At 37.0% G+C, this 20,654-nt stretch overlaps 1 protein-coding gene across 1 annotated transcript; it reads left to right on the top strand.

The window, feature by feature from the left end:
- Positions 1-1,341: 1,341 nt before the first annotated feature.
- RB195_016873 (uncharacterized protein) lies at positions 1,342-18,167 on the top strand (the record flags this gene model as incomplete). The annotated part of the gene is made up of 14 exons (XM_013449806.2): positions 1,342-1,366; positions 10,319-10,411; positions 10,537-10,659; positions 10,769-10,879; positions 11,006-11,121; positions 11,349-11,506; positions 11,572-11,689; positions 12,614-12,729; positions 12,799-12,946; positions 13,039-13,205; positions 13,266-13,374; positions 13,432-13,535; positions 15,281-15,350; positions 18,027-18,167. The coding sequence occupies 14 exons, from the start codon at positions 1,342-1,344 to the stop codon at positions 18,165-18,167; spliced, it is 1,599 nt and encodes a 532-aa protein (XP_013305260.2).
- Between the last annotated feature and the right edge of the window lie 2,487 nt (positions 18,168-20,654).

The raw sequence follows: 20,654 nt of genomic DNA on the forward strand, positions 1-20,654 counted from the left end.
AGAATTTCAGCATTTAATTCATTATCATTCATTATTCATTAATTCTGTCTAAAATTGTCAAAATAATTAGCACAAAATGATACAATTGTCATTTTCCATCATATCAGTGGAAAGTTATTTTTGTGATGTTGTGTGAACCTTTTCTGGCCACGAATCATTTTTACGTATTTTTTCATTGTTCAGTACGAACAAACCACCGTGTCCACGGAAGGTTTCCTAGAATTAAAGTGTAAAAGTGCGTGCATTCTCAGAAAAAAAAATGCGGTGCGCTGTAAATACTTTTTTTTGTTTATTACGCTAATGAAATGGCATTGAGCGATCAATGAAGACATTAACGTGAGAATGCACCGCCGAAAATGACAAAAATGTTTAAGATCTATGCGCCCCGAGAAAGAAAAAGCGGTTTTAATGGCGTGTACAAGAATTCGAATAGACAAGGACACCGGAAAAATTTCCAGATGACAAGGATCGGTGTTTTTGAAGCAAATTAATAAAATAAATTATAAATTGATTTATGAATTATAAATAAACTAATAAAATTAAGTTAACCAATTTTCAAATTACTCAATCGGGGTTGGAATAATCGTAAATAAATGGAACAAAGAGGAAGAGGAGGAGGAGAAGGAGGAGAGAGAAAGAATGATATAGAATGCTAGGTTCTCATTATGAACGTTTCCATCCTTGCAAAATGGAGGATTTTCCTTTGAGGGAGATGATCAGTACCTTTGAGATGATGAAAAAAAATGTTATCCTTTTTTTTTCGTATGTTTCCTATTAGAGTGGAATTTTTGAATAACGCAGACAGCGAACTGAATGATTGAGTTTTTCTCTGGTTATTTACAGTGCAAGTAAATACATGTAGGAAAGGATATTGTTTGTAAAAAAAAAACTTGCATTCAACATCGAAATCCCAGCTGGAATCGGATCCTCCGGATTTTTTGGCTATTGGCTATCTACCATGATCAACTTTGGAACTCTCTGGTTCCTTGCAACCCCCTTTTCCGAGAGCCCGTCTTGATTCATGTGACTTCTTCCTGGACTTTAACCTCATAGACGGTGCGAATACAGTAATCTGCGGACTATTTACTAGCGATGTTATTTACTTTTATCATCGTTTTTGATTCGGGAATTTCACGTGCAACTGTGAACAACGGACGTACGGACGGACCGAGGGACGTACGAAATCGATTCAAAGGCAGTGGCCGCCCACAAATGTCACGCCTACCCTCCTGTTCTGTGTGTGCAAGTGTCTGTGTTGGGCGTTGTGTGTGCGTGTGTGTGTGAGAGAAGTTCGAACCTCCACGACATCCTCGGGAAGCCTCCTCACTCCCATCCAGGGTTATGATGAGCAGCCAAATTGGCACAGGTAGGTGATTTTTTGGAAGAATTCTCCTTTTCTATTGTTCAATCCTCATTTCCACTATTTATTTTAGTGCCTTTCCGAGAACTTTGCTGAACTTTCTTTCCACTGTAATGTTTTTAAATTCGGATACTCTTTTTTCTTGTCTTTCCGTAAATTTCTGATTTATTCGATTTTCCTAAGCTCCTCATTCGACCGTCGTTTGACCTTCACCACGCTCGCTGCAGTAGCATCAGCTTCCCTTATCGTCGTCTTGTTTTCTTGCCATTTTGTCAACAAGTCATCGCATAAATGTGAACTTCCAACCTCGAAAACAATCCTTTTCCCGGCTATCGATTGCATTTTCCGCTTTTTAAAGTTTTCGCCGAGTAAGGGGATCCCATATGAACAAATTTATCAGGATACGGTGGATCGAAGTGTTGTGTTTGTACAAAAATCCATGAAAGGGACAGGGTACTTTCGAATAGATAGTTCAATTGGATATGTAAAAGTGCAAGTCAACTCTATCCAGATTTCTGGTGAATTATATAGATGAGGTGAAATTGCTGCCACTGCGAGGAAAAAAAACGCTTTCCATCTGAATACATCGTCTCTCGGATTCTAGAAAAGCCAGGAACCGAAGCGTTAGCAATTTTGAACGCGAAAGCATCATTTCCCGCCATTTCCGGCGCTGCTTCGCTTTGTGGAAGAATGAGAAGAATAAGAGAAATTATCATGGATCGTGAAAAACTGTTAGTAATTAAAGACCGAAAATCTCTATAAAAATCTTCTTCTGCACTTCTTATTTGAAAATATGCAAACGAGGAATAAGCCGTTAATCTCGAGTCGAATCCATGGAAGTTTCTCTGGAATAATAATTTCTTTCCCGAATAGATAACTATATTATCTGCAAACGTCCCACACCGCCGCCTACGCATGGTTTCTCCATTTCGTTCTTTTATTCGAATTGAAAATTTAGATTTAAATTTATTTCTTCTATTTATTTATTACTTTTTTCTTTTATCCGTTTGAAAATATCGTATTTGAGTTGAAAATTGTTCTCATTAGTATAAAAAGTGTTTAGTTTAATTTGACATTAATGGATTAACTAAGAACTGTACTAAATCCTTATTTAATACTCAGAGTTTCCAGTAGTAATTGTTGCATGGTCCATAAAATTAGCCACTTAGCATGGATCTGATGAATCTTCTTGGAAAGATTCGAGTTAAGCAAATATTTCTCACCTTAAGTCCGAGTTGAATAAAATATTTTTATGTATCCAAATGATTCGACAACCCATATTTGGGGGAAAAAAAACTCCCGGCCTTTTTTTACGCTGAACTTGTTTACCTGTTCCGAATGTTTCTTTTTCGGGGCGGATGTTACGACGTGGGGCCAATTTCTTCTCTTTTTTTCTTTTTTGCTAACATTCCTTGAACAAATGCTAAGTGCAGTTGATTAACAGTGCTTTGCACGCAATGTAAGTGCCATTTAGATGTGAAAATCTAGTTCTACGGGGTTTTTTCCGGGAATTTTTTGTTGTATTCCACAGACGAGTGGACGCTACGGGGAGGAGAGAGGATAAGATAAGTTGAAGCAGACCGTAGCTTACGATGAAAAGTGTATAATTACTTTCCGAAGATTTTGGATTTGCGTGAATTCCATGATTTGGCAATCGGCCAAACATGTCAGAGAACGACTTCAATCGTTGATCTACGGAGTTTTGACCATAATCATCGATTGTTCCTTTATATATGCTATTTTTTCTAAATTTTCTTGATTATTTCTGTTTGTGAACATTGTCGAAGCGGGGAAATTTAGTGTGGTGAACTTATAAGTGGTACTCAAGCACATTTCCTCTTCACTCAATTTGTTGAGTGCAGATTTGTTCACGTACCTCAGCTCAACTGCAACATTTCCGGGCGAGTAAACATTCGGATGCGTTCAGTATGCGGTCACAGACATTGTCGCTAAAATCTTGGATTATTTGCTGTCTGGAAGTCAAAGATCATGTAAGCGGCAAATTAAAGCATCAAGCGCATCCTTGACATAAAACTCAGTGTCGTTCGAGGTCGGAATTCTGGAAGAATCAAGATTTATATTATTTTAAAAAAGTAATATAAATAGATGATAGAATGTAGTATGGATAAATAATAATGTAGAAGGGGTAAATATAGTGAAAAGACATACATGAACGAAGCCGTTTGAAATTTTCCAAGAAAAAAGAATTTAAGAAATTCCAAAAGTTTGTTGAAAAGTTGAAAAAAGTGGAAAAAATTGGATTTTTTTTTTTGAAAATTAAAGAAAAAAAAACTGAAAAAGAAAGAATCCCAGAAAAATCTCCTAATGCCCCTCTAAGAAATATTCGTTGGTGTAGCTTGCGTGCGGGTTTCTTGAGTACGTGCTACTCAACATAGAAAAGCAAAAATCCACGAAGCATGTTAGATAAGAATTAATCGGATCAAACGTACATATATGTAGCTGATTGCGCTCGCTCGCTCACGAAATATTGATAGTGCTGCGGAATTCCCGATGAAAAAGAACTCTTTTTTTTCGACCGTTTAAACGAAGACAACAGACGTGATTCATTATGCTCATGTATGTGGAATTTATAGGCGCAGCAGAGCGCAATCATAACATTTCCCTGTGCGCTTCAGAATTTATGCGGATAATTTGAACGAGAAAAAAGAGGAGAATTTTACCGGGGATTAATTTTGAATAAAATTACACAAATACCATCCTATTGATGTATTTTCACTAATCTCACATTTATTTTCTTTTTTCGAACTTCGAGAAGGTCCATAGAAGTATTCTCCATGTTTTGAATGCATCCGAACCTATTTTTGATCGTGGTCTACTGTAGCAACAGAGGGTTTGTTGCGTGTTCCTAAAAATATGTGTATGTTTACGTGAGAAAATATAAACTACCGTGAATAGGAGTCGGCTTCTTTATCAATTACTGTTTTATTTCAGGATTTTTCTTCTACTGCTCCCAGTTTTCTTACAGGACACGCACGACAGCGCTTTTTTCTTCCAATTTTCATGATTTTGCAAATTCTTCATGCCTATTTTCGACCTGTTCCCTTATCAAACAACTATGTGATCAGTTCTGCACCACGCCACCATCACAAGAACTGGTTCGAATAGTCGTAAACTGTTAATTTCACCGCGTGTTTTGATGATTTTCACGGTCCGCTTGCTGGAATCATAACAGATAGTGTTCTATGATGCTTCGGATGATGTTTTCTACAGACATACGACGTTCGCCCACATCTGATTCTTTCGATGTGAAATTATGAAGTGATCGGCTCAGCTAACCGCAAAATATTGCTGATCTCATGATGAATCGTTGTAGAATCGATCATAAACCACTTAGGCTGAACAAATATTTGATTTCGTACTGAAATAATCCATCATCGAAACAGTACGGTAATTGAATTACAGTAATTCTTTGTTTTTATAGGTGATTTCGAATGTGTTTTTCGTTACAGAAATCATCTCTTGGAGGGAATTGACGGATTTCGTTTATTTTAAACATTTTAAATTTTATTATATGTGAAATATGTATTTAGATACTGTAAATATCTATCTGGCTAATTTCCTAAAAATGTAGGTGGAATGAGAAGATTTTTTTTTTGCGACTGAGAATTCTACTATTGGTAGTATAGCAAGTCGTAACTTCGGTAAATCATAAATAATATTTTTTTCTATTTTGTGGAAATGGAATGAAAGGCGTGGAATGTATGCAGACGGGTTTTTGTCGAAGTCAATTTATTGAAACCGGATGCAGTTTGGATGCCCCTGGAACGCATGAATAATGTCTTCCTTTTTTTCTTTACTGACTCCTTATATATTCAGACATAGGGATCTCTACAGAAACATTCATAAATCACCAGTGACAGTAGAAAAGGTGATGGAAATTTCAAAAAGAAAATTAAAGTAAAAAGTAAAAAACTGAGGAAAAATCATTCTGCAGAAAAAAGATACTTTTTTAAAAGAAAACATACCTCTGTACTATTAGATCCATTCAAACGTCTTCATTTCAGCAATTAAAAGAATAATTTTTTTCAGATCACGATGGAAGTTTTGTTTTGAAATTTGAACATTTTCGAAGTCAGAAAAAAAAAGAAATTTGAGATTGTGAAAGAAAAAACGAATATAGAATATGAATTTGAATTATGAATTCAATAATGAATAGTATGAATTTGTGAATATAGAATTTCCTGGAATGAAATAATAAAACGAAGTATCTTAGAAAATGTCTGGTTAACTACGATGAATTTTAGGAAAAAAAGTTTTGAAAAGATTTCTACGAGAAATGAAAAGAAAATTTTTTTTCTGTGAAATGTTCTAGAATTAGATTTATCTCTCGAATGTACATCTTTTCTTTGCTTTGTAATATTCCAAGGAAACGTGCAGATTTTTTCTCCTAAAAAGTTCTCATGTCACAGATTACTAATGACCGTTTAGTTTGTTACAGTGAAGTAACAACTGTTGCTAAGGAGTTTTTTCACCTGCACGCGTTCGTTGTTTCTATAATTCGTGCATGCGCGTGACATCCACGGATATCTGGAAAAGTCTCTCGAACTCTCATTGTTTGAGTGTAAATCGTTGTTTTTCTGGATACATCTTCAGAATTTGTGGGGAGTGCAGCAGAAACTGCTGAATTAGTTTGAACACAAGCGTTGTTGACGCGAAGACCCCTCTGAGATAAGAGAAACGTTGACTGAATCAAACTGTCACATGGCTCGTCACTGATTTCGAAGTCACTTGCTTTAAGGGCTGAAAACAGGCATACGATCAGTTTTTCCAAGAAATTCGTGGATGAAAAAACTCCTACACGATCCTGAAAAGAGAAAAAATCTTTAAAGAAAAAAAGAAGTATTATCGAAAACTGAATAACTACGGAAGAATTCTATTAACGAAAATCCTGTTTGTACTCACTACAGCATATGCTCGAGTCAAAATGAAAAACTGGTTTTTTTCCTGAATTTTTTTCCTGAACTAGAATTATTTGTTTTTTTTTTGTTGTAAAAGCCTCTACATATTGAGTAATTCTTTTTTGTTAATGACGTCACCCAATAAGAACACTTATCGCCTTTTAATAGCGAAAAAAATTCTGGACGCAAGGCAGCTCGTTTTTTCAGTCAGGATTTAACTCTGGCTCCTTTTTTTTAAACAGTAAATTGCTAGCGAAAAGGACGAATCTACTACATATTCACGATACACCTCTTGTTTTTGGTCTCTAACTCACAAATTTATAATTTTCAAGGTACTATTGTTATTTATTAGTGGTATTGTTATTACAAAAAATGTTGATATGAGAAAAATATCCAAATAAAATACAAAAAAGGGATACAGAAATATATCCGAACAAAATATTTGCAATTTTATCCATAATCGCCTTGGTTATGACTAATTTATGAACATAATAGCAAAAGTGTTGCCCCAAAAAAACAAACAGACATAATTTCAGCTGTTTTTCTTGCATACGGTGATACCCGATATCTTTCAAACATCAGCAAAATCCTGATAGATCACAACTGTCTTTCTACTGGATTGTCACATGTGTGCAATTGCGCGTTCGGCGTCAAAGAAATGCTGTTATGCTGTAATAGCGATTTTCTTTTTCTTCAGAGAAAAATATGCAAGGATCTATCTGAAAATCAATGTGAGAGTGGTGAAAATTTTCATGAACACCCCGCTACGTAGCATTTTTCAATTCTTTATGATCATTGTTCTTACGAGATCCACAATGTCATTAAATGGCGCATCTACGGATTTTATTTAGTACGTAAATAAACGAGAAAAAATTGAAAATTATTATATTTTATTCGTGTAACTCAGCCTCATTCTATAATGAGCTTGCGAATCCATTTTTGCGGGGGTTTTTTTCGTGAAAGTTTTTTCTACCTGCGATTCTCCCCAAGAAGCACAGATTGCTTTGTTTTTAAGTTTTGAGTGCAACTGAATTCCATTACAAGCAAAAATGCTAATTAAGAGACCTTTAAGAAAAATTTTTATTAAGAAAGCTACGTCATTTGATTTTCTTTCCGAAACTGAAATTATCTGGAAATTCGACAACATAGAAAACAAAAATTAGTGATTTACTAGTGTGTTTCACCTTAAGACTGCGCTTCTTCTTAAATCGACATAATTTTCACTATGCAAACGATCATAGTATCGATTTTTTGTTAGAAAAAAGAGCACGTGGGCTTTCTCTTACCTCTTTTTTTTAGCTTTTCTAATACCTGAAACATTTCATTCTAACTAACATTTGAGGTTGAAGTTTCCAACGGGGGATTTTTTTGAAGAAATATTCGTAAAACGGTGTTTTGATCAACGTTGAGCTGTTCGCATGGAATTAGGCTCCTGAGGAATGATTCTACTACATTGAAAATTAAAATATCAGGGATTCAGCTACTTTCTCTCAACAGAGGAAAAATTTTGTTTCAACAAGAAAATAAGCCGGAGTTTTCAACAAAAATGTGGATTGAATAAAATACAGCCATTAACCATAACGCTTGGAGCTATCAACCAGTGATTTGCTGTTGGATTTTTTCTTCGTCGTAGTGGATTTTATCGCAGCCACTGTTCGCAATAAATCTCTTTTTTACGGTACTCATTTGAACGAGTGTTTTTATCACATCACATCAGGGTGAATAAAATTCGACAACAAGATTTATGGTTCTGTTTACTTCCTGCGGGAAACTTCTGCAGGGACGCTTCAGCAGAAAAACGCTTTCGATTCAATGCTAATCAGTCGCTTCTGATGCCCATGTTGTGAAACAGCAGGGAAAAATTCAGGATGGTTTCGCCAGGAATCCTCGAATTTTTCGCCGTTTTCAAGGACGCGATAGAAGCAAAACGGCTCGCAGGCTACTAATTGTTTGTGAAGTTCTAGGAGGAATGGTGGGAGTCGGTTTCAAAGAGAAACGTCTGTTCATCTTATAAAAATTAAAGTGCATTGAAAGGGTGTTTAATGGAGATGATACGGTAATGGTAGCTGACGTCAGCTGTGTTTTTTTTTCTCCCGGCGATGAATGAAGGAACAAAATATCTCTAGTCCCTCCCATCAAATTGAGAAGCATTAGGTAAATCAAATAAATATTATAAATAATAAAATCTAAATAAAATATAAATATGTAATACATAAATAAATTGTAATAAATAAATATATAATGTAATAATAAATAAATAAATATATAATATATAAATAATAAAATAGCGTTTTATGCACTTACGTAGACACATTTCGTCGAATTAAAAATGCTGATCTTTCCACTTTTTTTCTTCTTTAAACAATTGAAGATGAATAATTGCCTTCTTTTTTTTTTGGTTTTTCAACCAAATTAAGCCTCCTATCATCAGTACGAATGTGTTTCAGTAATATGAGTAGTGTAAAGGAATTTGAAAGGTTACACTAACAACAAATTGTGTGCCGATTTTCACAAAAAAATGTTCGGACACAGACAAGTATGTTTTCTTTTTTTTTCATTTTTTCTTTTTTTTTTGTGCACCGTTGCTCTATAGACTGGGTGTAGCGCAGTCGGTAAGAGGTCCGCTGTAGCCGCACGGTTGACGGTTCAAAACCCTCCGGTGTCAACCAGGCCTTTCATCTTCCCGGAGTCGATAAAATGGTACCAATCTTGTCCGGGAAGATAAAATCACTTACTTGATCATCGTCTGGCCCCCGCAAGTCATTCTTTGGGGGGGGAGGAGGGGGGTGCAACGGGTTCCAAAACGAATAGGAATTACAGTAAAAGGAATCGTCGCATCCAAAGTGGATTGATGCGCCAAGCGCAACATCCTTTTCTATCCATTGGTCTATTTGAATAAATAAATAAATAAATAAATAAATAGAAGGGGTGCAAGACTCTGCATAAATCGATTAAAATCTTATTAAAATGATCAAATTGTTCGAAGCGAGGGGATTTCCTCATTCCATCAGTCTCAAACGAAATAGAAACCGCGTTTAAAAAAACAAAATAACAAAACAAAGTGTCATCATTCTACAGATTGAAAAATTTTGAGGAAAACTAGTCGATTTTGACCGCGTAACTCTATTGCATTGACTCTAACATTATTCAAATACCAGTTCTGAACGTCGTTGTCAATTTTTCATCATAAATTACTCGCTGGGCACACCTTTGAGCGTAATAAATGAAATAAACAAATAACTAAATAAGTTACATTTCCTGAATAATTCGAACACTTGCGCTAGTATATGTGGCGATCGATATTTTTTTTTTGCAAACATAAAAACAGTCTCTCCTTTGATTCCTATTCCTTGTTGATTCATCGGCAGGTTATTTATAACCATTTCTAGTGTTGTTTACTTAGTATGAATCGACATTATGAATTCAACCCCATTCTCAACGCGAAGAGAGAACGTTATTCATTTATTGTCACTTATTGACACTGTTTCAAGTTCCTACATCGTCTTTCTTTCTTTTTTTTGAGAACGATTAAGAAGTCATAAGGGTATGGTAATGTGTTAAGAATGGGTGACAGTACTATATTTATGATCAGTGATTAAGAAGAAAAATTAAAACATTTTCTTCTAGAACTTTCTATACACAGCAGTTAGGTTTCTAACCACCTAAATAACCCTTAAAGGAAATAAATACTTTTCACTTTTTCGGTTCCAGAACACTTTCCCATCACAGAGATAATAGGCGTTTCTAGAAAAAAAAACAACGATTTCTAGTGATTTGTTGATTTATCGCAAGGTTATTTATGACGATATTTTATAGCGTTATTTATTTAGTATGAATTGAGATCATAATTTCAACCATTGATTCAACGAAAAAAGAACTTTTTTCATTTATTTGTTCATTTATTGATTATTTAAAATTCCTTCTCTAAGCACTCAAAAACTCCTTCCTTTCTCTTCTTAATTTCTTGGAATTTTGCCAAGAAATTGTCAATTAAAAGGAATTAGAATTAATTAGAAATTTATAAATAAATTCATTTCAGTACGATCCTTGAGGGTTTGTGTCGAACCGGCTGTACTTGAACTTGACGAAGATGACGGTTTACTATGGACATCACTACAGACAGCTTTTCCGGGTGCGGATCAAATCCATTGTTGCTCAATTATACCTTTACAGTTTCTATAAAACTCATTTATTTAAATTTAGACGGAATTTATACTTATTTATTTAATTATTTACCATTATTATTGTTTGTTCTAGGATGCTCCGGGATGTACTATCGTGATCGTGAAGCAGATTGTCGTAGTGCGGTGAAATTTGATGGGAAAAAATTCATGCCACCAGGTGGATCGTGGGACGATCGACAATATTATGTGACTCTAAGTTAGTTAGTATAGTTTCGTATAATTGCTAAGGATACTATTTATTATACCGAGGATTATGACGATTACAAATGATTCTATGGAAGAAATTGAGCTCTGGAAAAATTTAGGTCAACGATGCCATGCTGGGATGCAATCGTTGGGCAACTATGAAACCGCTACGAAACAGTTTGAACGTTCTGTGAATGCGGTGCAAAAATTGCTGGGGACTAACTTATTTGGTGAGGACCACTCTGCGATTACAGTATACTCCACTACCGTATCCACGTGAATTTTCCAATGAAAAAAGCGCAATTATCACGATCAGGACGAATTTATGTTACAAAACATGTGTTTTTTTCTTGCAGAAATTCCCTACCGAACGCGAAAAAATACCGGAAAAACATCACCGGATAGTGGTCTGGAAAACGAGAAACGTCTTGTTGTTGCAACAGAAAATGCTGAGCCGTTAAAAGCAATTCAGGTAGGTCCTTCACTAAAATTTTTTGCGAACAGACAAAAAAATAGACGAGAAAAAAAAACAAAGCAGAAAGAGAGAGGATAAACTTTGCCATATGTTCCTATGGTCTATGTGTTTGCTCCCGCTGCGGCATCCACTGTTTTCAGAAACATTCTCTTCGCCAGCAAAAAAAAAAGGGGGAAATTTTCTTACAAATCTAGGATTTTGCCCCAGGCATCATTCCATTCCAGGAACGAGAACGACAGTTACAAAAAATCGGCCGTAAACTATCTCCAATCGAGCAGCAATTTGTCGATTTGGCAAAAATTTCCACCGGAAAGGATGTGATTATCGATCAGCAGCGTGAGGAAATGCGAAGAACCAGTGAAAAAATGTTGCAAGGTGAAAAGTGAGTTTTCATTGTGGAATTTTCTCATAAAGATGAAAAAAAATACTCTAGGAAAACATTTTCAGGGAGCTTAAAATTCAACAGGAAAAATGTGAAGATTATGTGGCACGACTTCAAGCGATGGACGAAGAATTGACTATGTTGAGAAAGTTGAGCACTGAGCAGAACTACCTTGGCGATAAAGTATGAGAAATTATTGATTTTTCAAACTGTGATCTACGGATAGATCAGATGGTTTAGAACTTTATGACTTTCGGGAATTTTATTTCAAAAGAAGAACCTGAAGGACGAAATACATAAACAAAAATTACTGGTACATAAAAAAATACGAAAAAAATGCAACTACTTCACTACTAGAAATAGATTATAATTATTATATTCTTTATTAACTAATTATTATCAATTATTTTTATTATATTATATTAAGTTATTATTATTATACTATTATTTACTATAATTATATTAATTTATTATTATTATTACTAATTATAATTATTATAAATTATAATTATTTATTATTAAATTATAAATTATCATTCTATGAGTGACATACACCTCCATGGGAACAAGAATTCTTCCAAGCGTTGCTACTTGCTACATATTCATTTAGGTTTATGAATTTAAAAAATTATGAGGGCAACAATTCTTCTCTTGTAACTTCAAATATTATTTATACTATGGAGCTAAATGGAAATTCGCTAATGATCAATTAACTCTTCCAAGATAGGGTTAACTTACGATTTCCTGAATTACATGAAGTCATCGAATATATCGAATTCTTTTTTATGGCTTCTCCTTAGAAGAAAAATGAGAAACAAATGAGAAAAACCTTTAAATGCGTTTCAACTTCCTTTCTGAAGATCTTTCATTCTCCTAGTTATCACCAGTATAATTGGATTTACCTGATTTTATATCTGAGACCTTCCTGAAAATTGGATTATAAGTATTTCTTTCATATACGCTCATTTATAATATAGGTGACTCTTCAGTCTCACTGTGGGACCTACAGGGACCTAACCGGCGGTCGTTATTCTCTTTTTCTCTCGTATTCAATAGTTTTCTAGTGTGGACACATATGTCTGTTGAGATAATGGAATGTCTATTAAGGTAAGAGAGCTAACTACAAGACTCCTGGATAAGGAAACTGAACTAGCCAGGACTAAAGAAGAACTCGAAGCGAAAAACAGAAGACTTGACGATGAGCTGCGTGAGGCAAGAGAAAAGTGAGGTCCTACTGTAGATGGCTACAGTATTCTGAAGTTGTCAAGATTATAAGGGCCTTTTTATTCAAGGAACTCTTCGCTGTCGATTAGCCTGGAGGCAGCTGTGGCGAAATCAGCGGAATTATCCGAGCAACTACAAATGGCTATCGTGTCTCGTGAACTCCTGTCGAATGAGTTAGCCCAACTTAGGCCACTGGCCAATGCCATTGACATCAATGTTAGTCACTTAAAATCTCCTCCATCTCCAGAAAATTCTAAGCTAGAGTCAACAGAGATGAGTTTTCGAGGTTGAAGTGCTTTTTCTTACAGAATGCAGACGGTGTCCTTGCTTATCTGGATGCGCTGGAAAATGCTAAACGTCATGAAGTTCAAGCAGCAAAAGCTCAAGCAGCTGCAAATGAAATTCAGGGTAAATTTGACGAATTGAATGAATTGCAAACGACGGTCATGCAGGACAACACATTATTGCATGCAAGGTAGAAAATTTTTCGAGAATTTTCTAATTCTTCCACGATGGGTCTTTTGCGAATTTTCAGAAATGCCGAGCTCGAAGAACGAGTGGCAAATTTCGAGAAAGAACTACAGAATTTAAATGAGGAATGGAAGAAACAAGTGCAAAAAGAGAAACATGAATGGGAGGAGGCTGTGAGGTGTACTAAATGCTCAATATTTTCCGATAACCTGCATATTTTTTTATTTAAGCACCGAGAAATCGAAACCGAATGCACTTCAATGAAAAAACAATTGGTTGATCTCCAAGATGTGCTGGCTACGGTAACACGTGACGCTACCGAAAATTCCCGCAGGTCTAATGATCCTCTAAATACGTACTCGTTATTATAGCGCTATCCAATGCTAGCAGTAGAAGTGCTGGAATAAAATTAATCACATTGCAGCTGCCTTTATTCCGCTAATGATGAAGCTTTGAGCTACTTTTTTTTCCCTGATCATTATAAAGGAAACCTTAGAAAAACCGGTTAGAAATTGTGATTTAGATTTGTAGTTGCGGGTAGAGCTCATAGATATATGTAGTTACGCTTTTGTTGTCTGCTTCTGTGTCTCGTCACAAATCCATCCTGCTTTTTTTTTGCACCACAACGATCATCCCACCAACGAGCTTCTTCTAGCTAGTCACAGTGTAGAATTTCGCTATATAGCGCTGCACCATAAAACGTTGAGTGATTATTTGGCGATTGATGTATCAGTCAAAGAAACGAAACGGTTCTCTAGCACGCTCTTGTAGGATTTTCCTGCCTAATGCATTGAATGCGTTCTCCTTCGCCGCTTAGTAGGCAGATGAACCGTCGTAGTTCGGTGAATGTCAATTGCTTCGAACCAGGCATTTTACTGGTCACGTTTATAGTTGGCGACAAAATTGCTCAGCCGAGATAACGCGACGCGTCAGTGACGCGACTTCTTTGCGTGACGGAGGCATCTGCTTACGCAGTTTCGCCACTTTGATAGGGGACCCCATAGGGTAGTAGCGCCGGCCTTTGACGCGGACGTGTCGCGTCGCTATACTTTTGCGCGCATTCGACGCCGATTGTAACTCGGTCGCTCCCCAAAAAGGTTTTCACACATTTTCGTGTTGCTTTTTTATAGAACCAAATAGAAAGTGATACTGGAACCAAGGCAATGTTAAGACCTCCACTTTCCTAGGGAGCGAGGTGTAAATAGTGGAATCGGAAGAGATTTATAAGTCTAATCATTACGCGCCCCCATAAAAAAAGTAGAAGCGTTTAGGTCATCTGAATCTCTGTTTAAGATCCCAATCTCTCGCTCTCTATTTTTCCTTATCAGATCGAGTTGCTCAATTGGTGTGTTGTCAAGAAATTTAAAATAAATATTTCGCGGTAATTGTTGACATCACAGTGTATTGTGTTTAGTGAGTACTAGTACTAGTAGTAATTATTATTTTATTACGTTATAGTGTAGTAAATGACTGATCCTGAAGCAATTTTAGTACCAACACGTTCATCTAAAAATCTCCGAATTTCTCATCGTAATTTTTGTCTTTCAGTGCTTAATGAATTAATCTCCGAAAATTCTGAACACTTTTCTGCGATCCAGATTTTTTACCCCTTGTTTAGGCTTTTCCCCACTTTAACTGTTTCGTGTCCTAGTGTAGTTGCAAGGTGACTGCAAAGCTTTGATTTGTTTTTTTTTTCAGTTGTTTTCATAGTGAAAAATATGCTGAAGAGAAAAAAAGACTCCTATACTTGCTGCCAAAAGCGTTCAACCGCGGTGTCGCGACGCGTCAGCTGCAATTGATGCTGGTGTCCCGAAAAAATTATCTGATGAACCTGATTCAAGGAAAAGAACCTGATGAAATTGTGTCATTCATCGGCGGAAGCATCAAAGAGGCGTAACAATTCGCATCGCACGCAGACGCGTCACGTCAGCCCGGTTGAACGCTTTCTGAGATGACCTTATCTAAGCATGAAACCTACCATAATCCCGATCTTTCACATTTTATTCCCCTGTTGCATGATAATCTATCTGTGTGCAGTATAGAACATAACTTTAAGTTCTGTTTTGTTTTTTTTTTCAGAGCTGCTGAACTTCAACAATCACGTGATGAACTGAGACGAACGCTGGAATCGGCCGAATATAAAATGCAGGTTAGGCCTAGAAGCATCACTAACAATTCATTACGCTTCTAATATTATTATATAGACATGGCTATCTCTCGTAACTTCACTAACCTAGCTAAAGCACATCTCTGCACCGTCTCAACCACCTCCTTAGATGGTTCGCACGGATCTTGTGCACTATTTGTTGTCGTCGCATGCATTGTTTTTGTTAGTGTGCATGATAAGCATTATATATCATTTTGTGTTCACCTGTATATCAACTAGCGAGTCGGAAAATAAAAATATTTAATTATATACATATTTAGGGAAGTGTTTTTCATTCCGTATCCATGTTTACGAGGTAAACTCATAAACAGCTTTTGAACTAGGTTAGATAGGGCCAGCTCTTCTTGACGACCGTATTTTTGTTGTAATTCCTGAAAGTAGAGAAAAAACACCAATGAAATATTTTTGATCTGATGTTTACCCATAATTTTTTTTCATAACTCATCAAAATGTTCACAGAACATGAGCTAAGAAAGTGATAGGATCTTTCCTTACCATTTCGACGGATTCCTTTCCTACTCGAGAGAACTACTGAGAGTTACCTTACGCGGGTGAAGACATCACCCCACGAATCTGGGGTGGTGGGGGTTCCAGGTGGGCTACACCAATACGGGGTCGTAGATTATAGGGAGGAGAGTGATTCCGTCCATTTGCTATGTAATTGCCGGTAACGAACAGCCCGGAAGATGCGTCTTCGAGCGTTCTTTTTCCTTTCCGGGGCGCTTTTTTTCTACAACGAGTTCGATTGGAGCGCGCCAGCCTTGTGCTCGCGCCCCATCTCCCGAGCCATTTTTTTACGGCAATTAGGAGGAAATGGACGGAATCACCCCCTCCCAATAATCTACAACCCCGTATAGGAACTCTCTTCCCGAAATCCGCACCAACCCAGATTTGTGGGATGATGCCTTTAATGAGATTTTTTCTCAAATATGCGAAGAATAGAAGATTTTTCCTTCAAATTTGCGAAGGATAGGCGATTTTTTCATTAATCTCCTTAAATACACCATGATGACATGCATAATGACATGCAGGAGTGCATATTTATTTCTTATGAAGTGTAAACAATGTAAACTGTGGTATAAATTTGTTACTGTCGCTAGCTTAACTCCTCTAATGGTCTCTGAACGCTTTTTCCGCGCGATCTCAACAACGAAAATGTGAATGAGGTTTTTTTTAAGAAGTGCTGAAGGAATTTTTCTTCTTTTTTCTGCTTCGAAATCACAATGTTTTCTTCTTATGAAGATTTTGACATTTACTTCTCCACTGTTTCAATTACTTTTCATAAAACCCTTGAGTTATGAAAAATTACCATTGTTCTCTCAAAGGTATCACTCCACGAATCTGGGGTGGTACGGATTTCAGGTGTAGTATTCGTATACGGGATGGGAGACTATGGAGAGGGGGGTGATTCCATCCATTTCTTCCTAATTGTCATAGAAAACGGAAGATACGGCTTCAGGCGTTCTGGCGCGCTATTTTCTACAAGGAGTTCGACTGGAGCGCGCCAGCCTTGTGCGGCGCCGCATCTTCCGGGCCGTTTTTACGCCAGTCAGGAAGAAATGGACGGAATCATCCTCCTCTCCATAGTCTCCCATCCCGTATACGAACATTCCACCTGAAGTCTGCACCATCTCGATTCGTGGGATGATGTCTTTAAAATACCCTGGTCCTCAATCTTCGTATAATGATTGGATAGGATTGATTGATTGATTTCTGATGTTTTTTAAACAAGACATTTTGAGCAAATGAGTGTCATGTTGTTGAATCTTTTGAAAGTCTTACATTTATCAAATATGAGATGACGACTACTATCACAATTTTTTATTAATTAATACTAATCAGCTCAGTAAATCGAAGTTATTGATTGCCGATGATCTCGTACGTGACGACGACTTTTTCTGCATCATACATGGAATTGCGATGTAGTTGTATTATGGACATAAGGGATAAGTCTGCAGTTAGAATATGTGAGTATATTGATGATCTTCTTGCAAATGATAAGTTTTTTTTTAATATTTAGATTTAACTGCTTCCTAAAGCGTTAAAAATAAATCGTGCAAAGTTTTATGAGGTGCAGACAATATAAACCCGACATCCGTAGTTGTTAACTTCTGGCTTCTGTAATTCGCGCATTAAAAATCTATTATTAAAAATCCATTTCTGGTTCGTTTTTGATCCGGTAGCAATGGACCATGGGGTTTTTTTGGTTCTTTAAGAGCCAAAAAAATCCTGAATAAATAAATACAAAAAATAACAATATAATAATAAAATAAAATAAATAATAATATAAAAAATAAAATATTATTTCTTCCGGGTGGGTTTGGATTAATTTTCTAGTAGTTTCCTGGAACAGAACCTAAATAATAACAAACAGGCACGTGAGCAGGCAAAAAAATTACAGTCACTAATATTTCTATTGTCAGTACACATACGTAAAACGATACGTATAGTCAAAAACGTAACAGTCACGTAATGAATGTTGCTCTCATTTCGCATCCCATTTCATATTCGAACTTCGCCTGCACTTCGCTTGCTTAGGATCCATAGAGATTTCAATCACTTTCTCTACTAAACTACTATGGAAAAAAGGAATAATATGTATTTACTACCTACAAGTACTGTTAATGATCCGATCTACCGAAAAAATTCTACTTTTAGGAGCCATTAAAACGTAAAATTCGTGCACTGTCAGATGATCTACGTGAATCTGAGATGAAGATTTCCGAATTGAACGGACTCGTACGAAGTTTAACCGCAGATGCTCACAACAGTCAACGTGACATGGGAGATATTCTCTGAAGACATATTTTCATAATATGTGAAATTAGTCGATTTTATCGCATGTTTTTATTAGAACGAGATATTCTTAGGTGCAAAAAAATTACTGTAAACCGGTGAGAACAGTGCAGTCGATGCCTTACTTATAGTGAACGCCCAATCTGGTTAAGTAGTTGACTGGAAATATTGATCTGAATCTGAATTTGCTTTGTAATTTTCTTCGTTTTCTTCGCATACTTGTGGTAAATGTATGAGAATGCTTTGTGAAATGTACTTATCATAAGAACATAACAGAAACCCTTTCAATCCTTGATTGCTATCATAAAATCTGGAGCAACAGAACTTCCACATAAATCAGTTCCAATGATGCAACTTTAACATCGTTTAAAGGCATCACCCCAAGAATCTGAGGTGGTGCAGATTTCAGGTGGAGTGTTCCTATAAAGGATATTAGATTATGGAGAGGAGGGTGATTCCGTCCATTTCTTCCTAATTGCCGCAAAAAACGGCCCGAAAGATGCGGCGCGTGCACAGGACTGGCGCGCTCCAGTCGAACTTCTTGTAGAAAGTAGTGCGCCAGAACGCCCGAAGCCATATCTTCCGGGTCGTTTTTTACGGCAATTAGGAAGAAATGGACGGAATCACCCCCTCCCCCTCTATAATCTACTATCCCGTATACGAATGCTCCACCTGAAATCCGTACCACCTCAGATTCGTGGAGTGATGCCTTTAAATACGTAGCTTTCTACTTTTCTCTCTCCAGCCTATTCCAGTGAAATCAATGAAGATCACGCTGGAGAGGAGATCGGATGAGCTTCTGATATGTTCTGTACACATCTATGTGTGTATTTCTATCCACACATTGTCCAAAAAATTAACCTGATGAACGACTTGACCTCTGAGCTGAGCAGGAGAAAACGAGTCGGGTCGGGGAACGTACAAAACCATCGAGCAAGTGGGGAAGACCAGGAACATTTGACCACGTACTCAATTATTCAACATCACCGTTCTTTCCACTTTGAACTACGTTTCGGAAAAGTGAGTTTTCGCAAGTAAGAGGAAAATGCGAGCAACATCATAGAACGCTCAATTGAATAGGCGATGCTGGAAGTGTCCCGCCTCACGCTAGTGAAAAAAAGGGATCCGAAGTGCGGGCGTTTTTACACGGTTAAGATGGCGTTGGGGAATTATACGGCTGACTCTAATCAATTGCATTCAAAGAGTTTCGAAATTCCACGACAACCAGGCATGAAGAATTCACGAAGACGATTATGAAGTTAGCCCACAAGTCCAAGTACTGGAGTCCAAGTGCCTCTCTATTCACTCGGCGGAGTGCCTGTGAAGGGATCTTGTCGCCACTGCGCCGAGCGCGGCTGAAATAGTGTGCAGCAACGGCAACGTTCCTTCTATGATTTCTTGCTGGAAACAAGTAATATCTCGGGCGGCAACTTACTTGTTTTAATAGAAACCCACTTTCAGCATGAGCTTTCTATAAGTATCGATGTTGTCTGCCTGCACCATGTTCCCATGTGGTCTTATTTCAAAATCGATGCTTTCATGTTGTCTTTCACGTTATTCTTGTCCACTTGCAAATATTATGTGGAAGTTTCCTGAAAATGAACTGTTAGTTCATGAAAAAAAAATGAAATCAGCAATATATGAGCATCTGTTTGGCTCTATTGTTGATCCAAGACTAGAAATATCACTAAAACATCAGTGAAGGTAACTGCAGTCTATATAGATATTTTCAAGAAATTAGGTAGAGCTGTAGTTTTCTGAATAGTAGCCAGTGATTCGATCGTAAGAAGTGGCGAAAAGAGAGTTTTCGTCCAAGTCATGTAGGCTCAAATATTTCTCCTCAAATTAAAATCCTGCAGTAAATGCTCCTTGCTTCTCAGAGAAAAAGAGCTTAAATGCCGAGAACAAAAAGTTTTTCACCTTTTTTCAGCAAAGGAAGGTAAACTTGGAAACGCATAACATACTTTGCACTTCGCACTATATTTCTTAAAACTGTAGAAACCAATATTCCATTTGGGCGGGTGTGGCGCGGTCGGTTAGAGGTCCGTTGTAGCCACACGGTCGATAGTTCGAAACCGTCTTAGTGCAAACCAAGCCTTTCATCCCTCCAGGGTCTATGGATTGATATCAGACCTCTCTGTGAAGACAAAAACTGTAACTTGATCATGTTTTGTGATATTGTGCCTGCGAGGTTTTTAGATGGAACCTTTTATTTGTCTGACATTTCGGCTCTTAACAACACGTAGGACTATTTTCAATGTACAGGGGTTCTGTTTTCACTACCCTGAACGATTATCGAAACACTGCCCCAGGATAGTGTGCCACTTGACGGGATAAACGTAGCATTGCTCCAGTCATCCTCTATTTAGGCCTCTGAAGACGGCGAAAAAGCCGAAACGTCAGGCAAATAAAGGGTTCCATCTAAAAACCTCGCAGGCACACTATAACAAAACATAGACAGCATATGCCGAGGTTTCAAGACAAGAGAAC

Source organism: Necator americanus, chromosome II (assembly GCF_031761385.1).
Source record: "Necator americanus strain Aroian chromosome II, whole genome shotgun sequence".
NCBI lineage: Eukaryota > Metazoa > Nematoda > Chromadorea > Rhabditida > Ancylostomatidae > Necator > Necator americanus.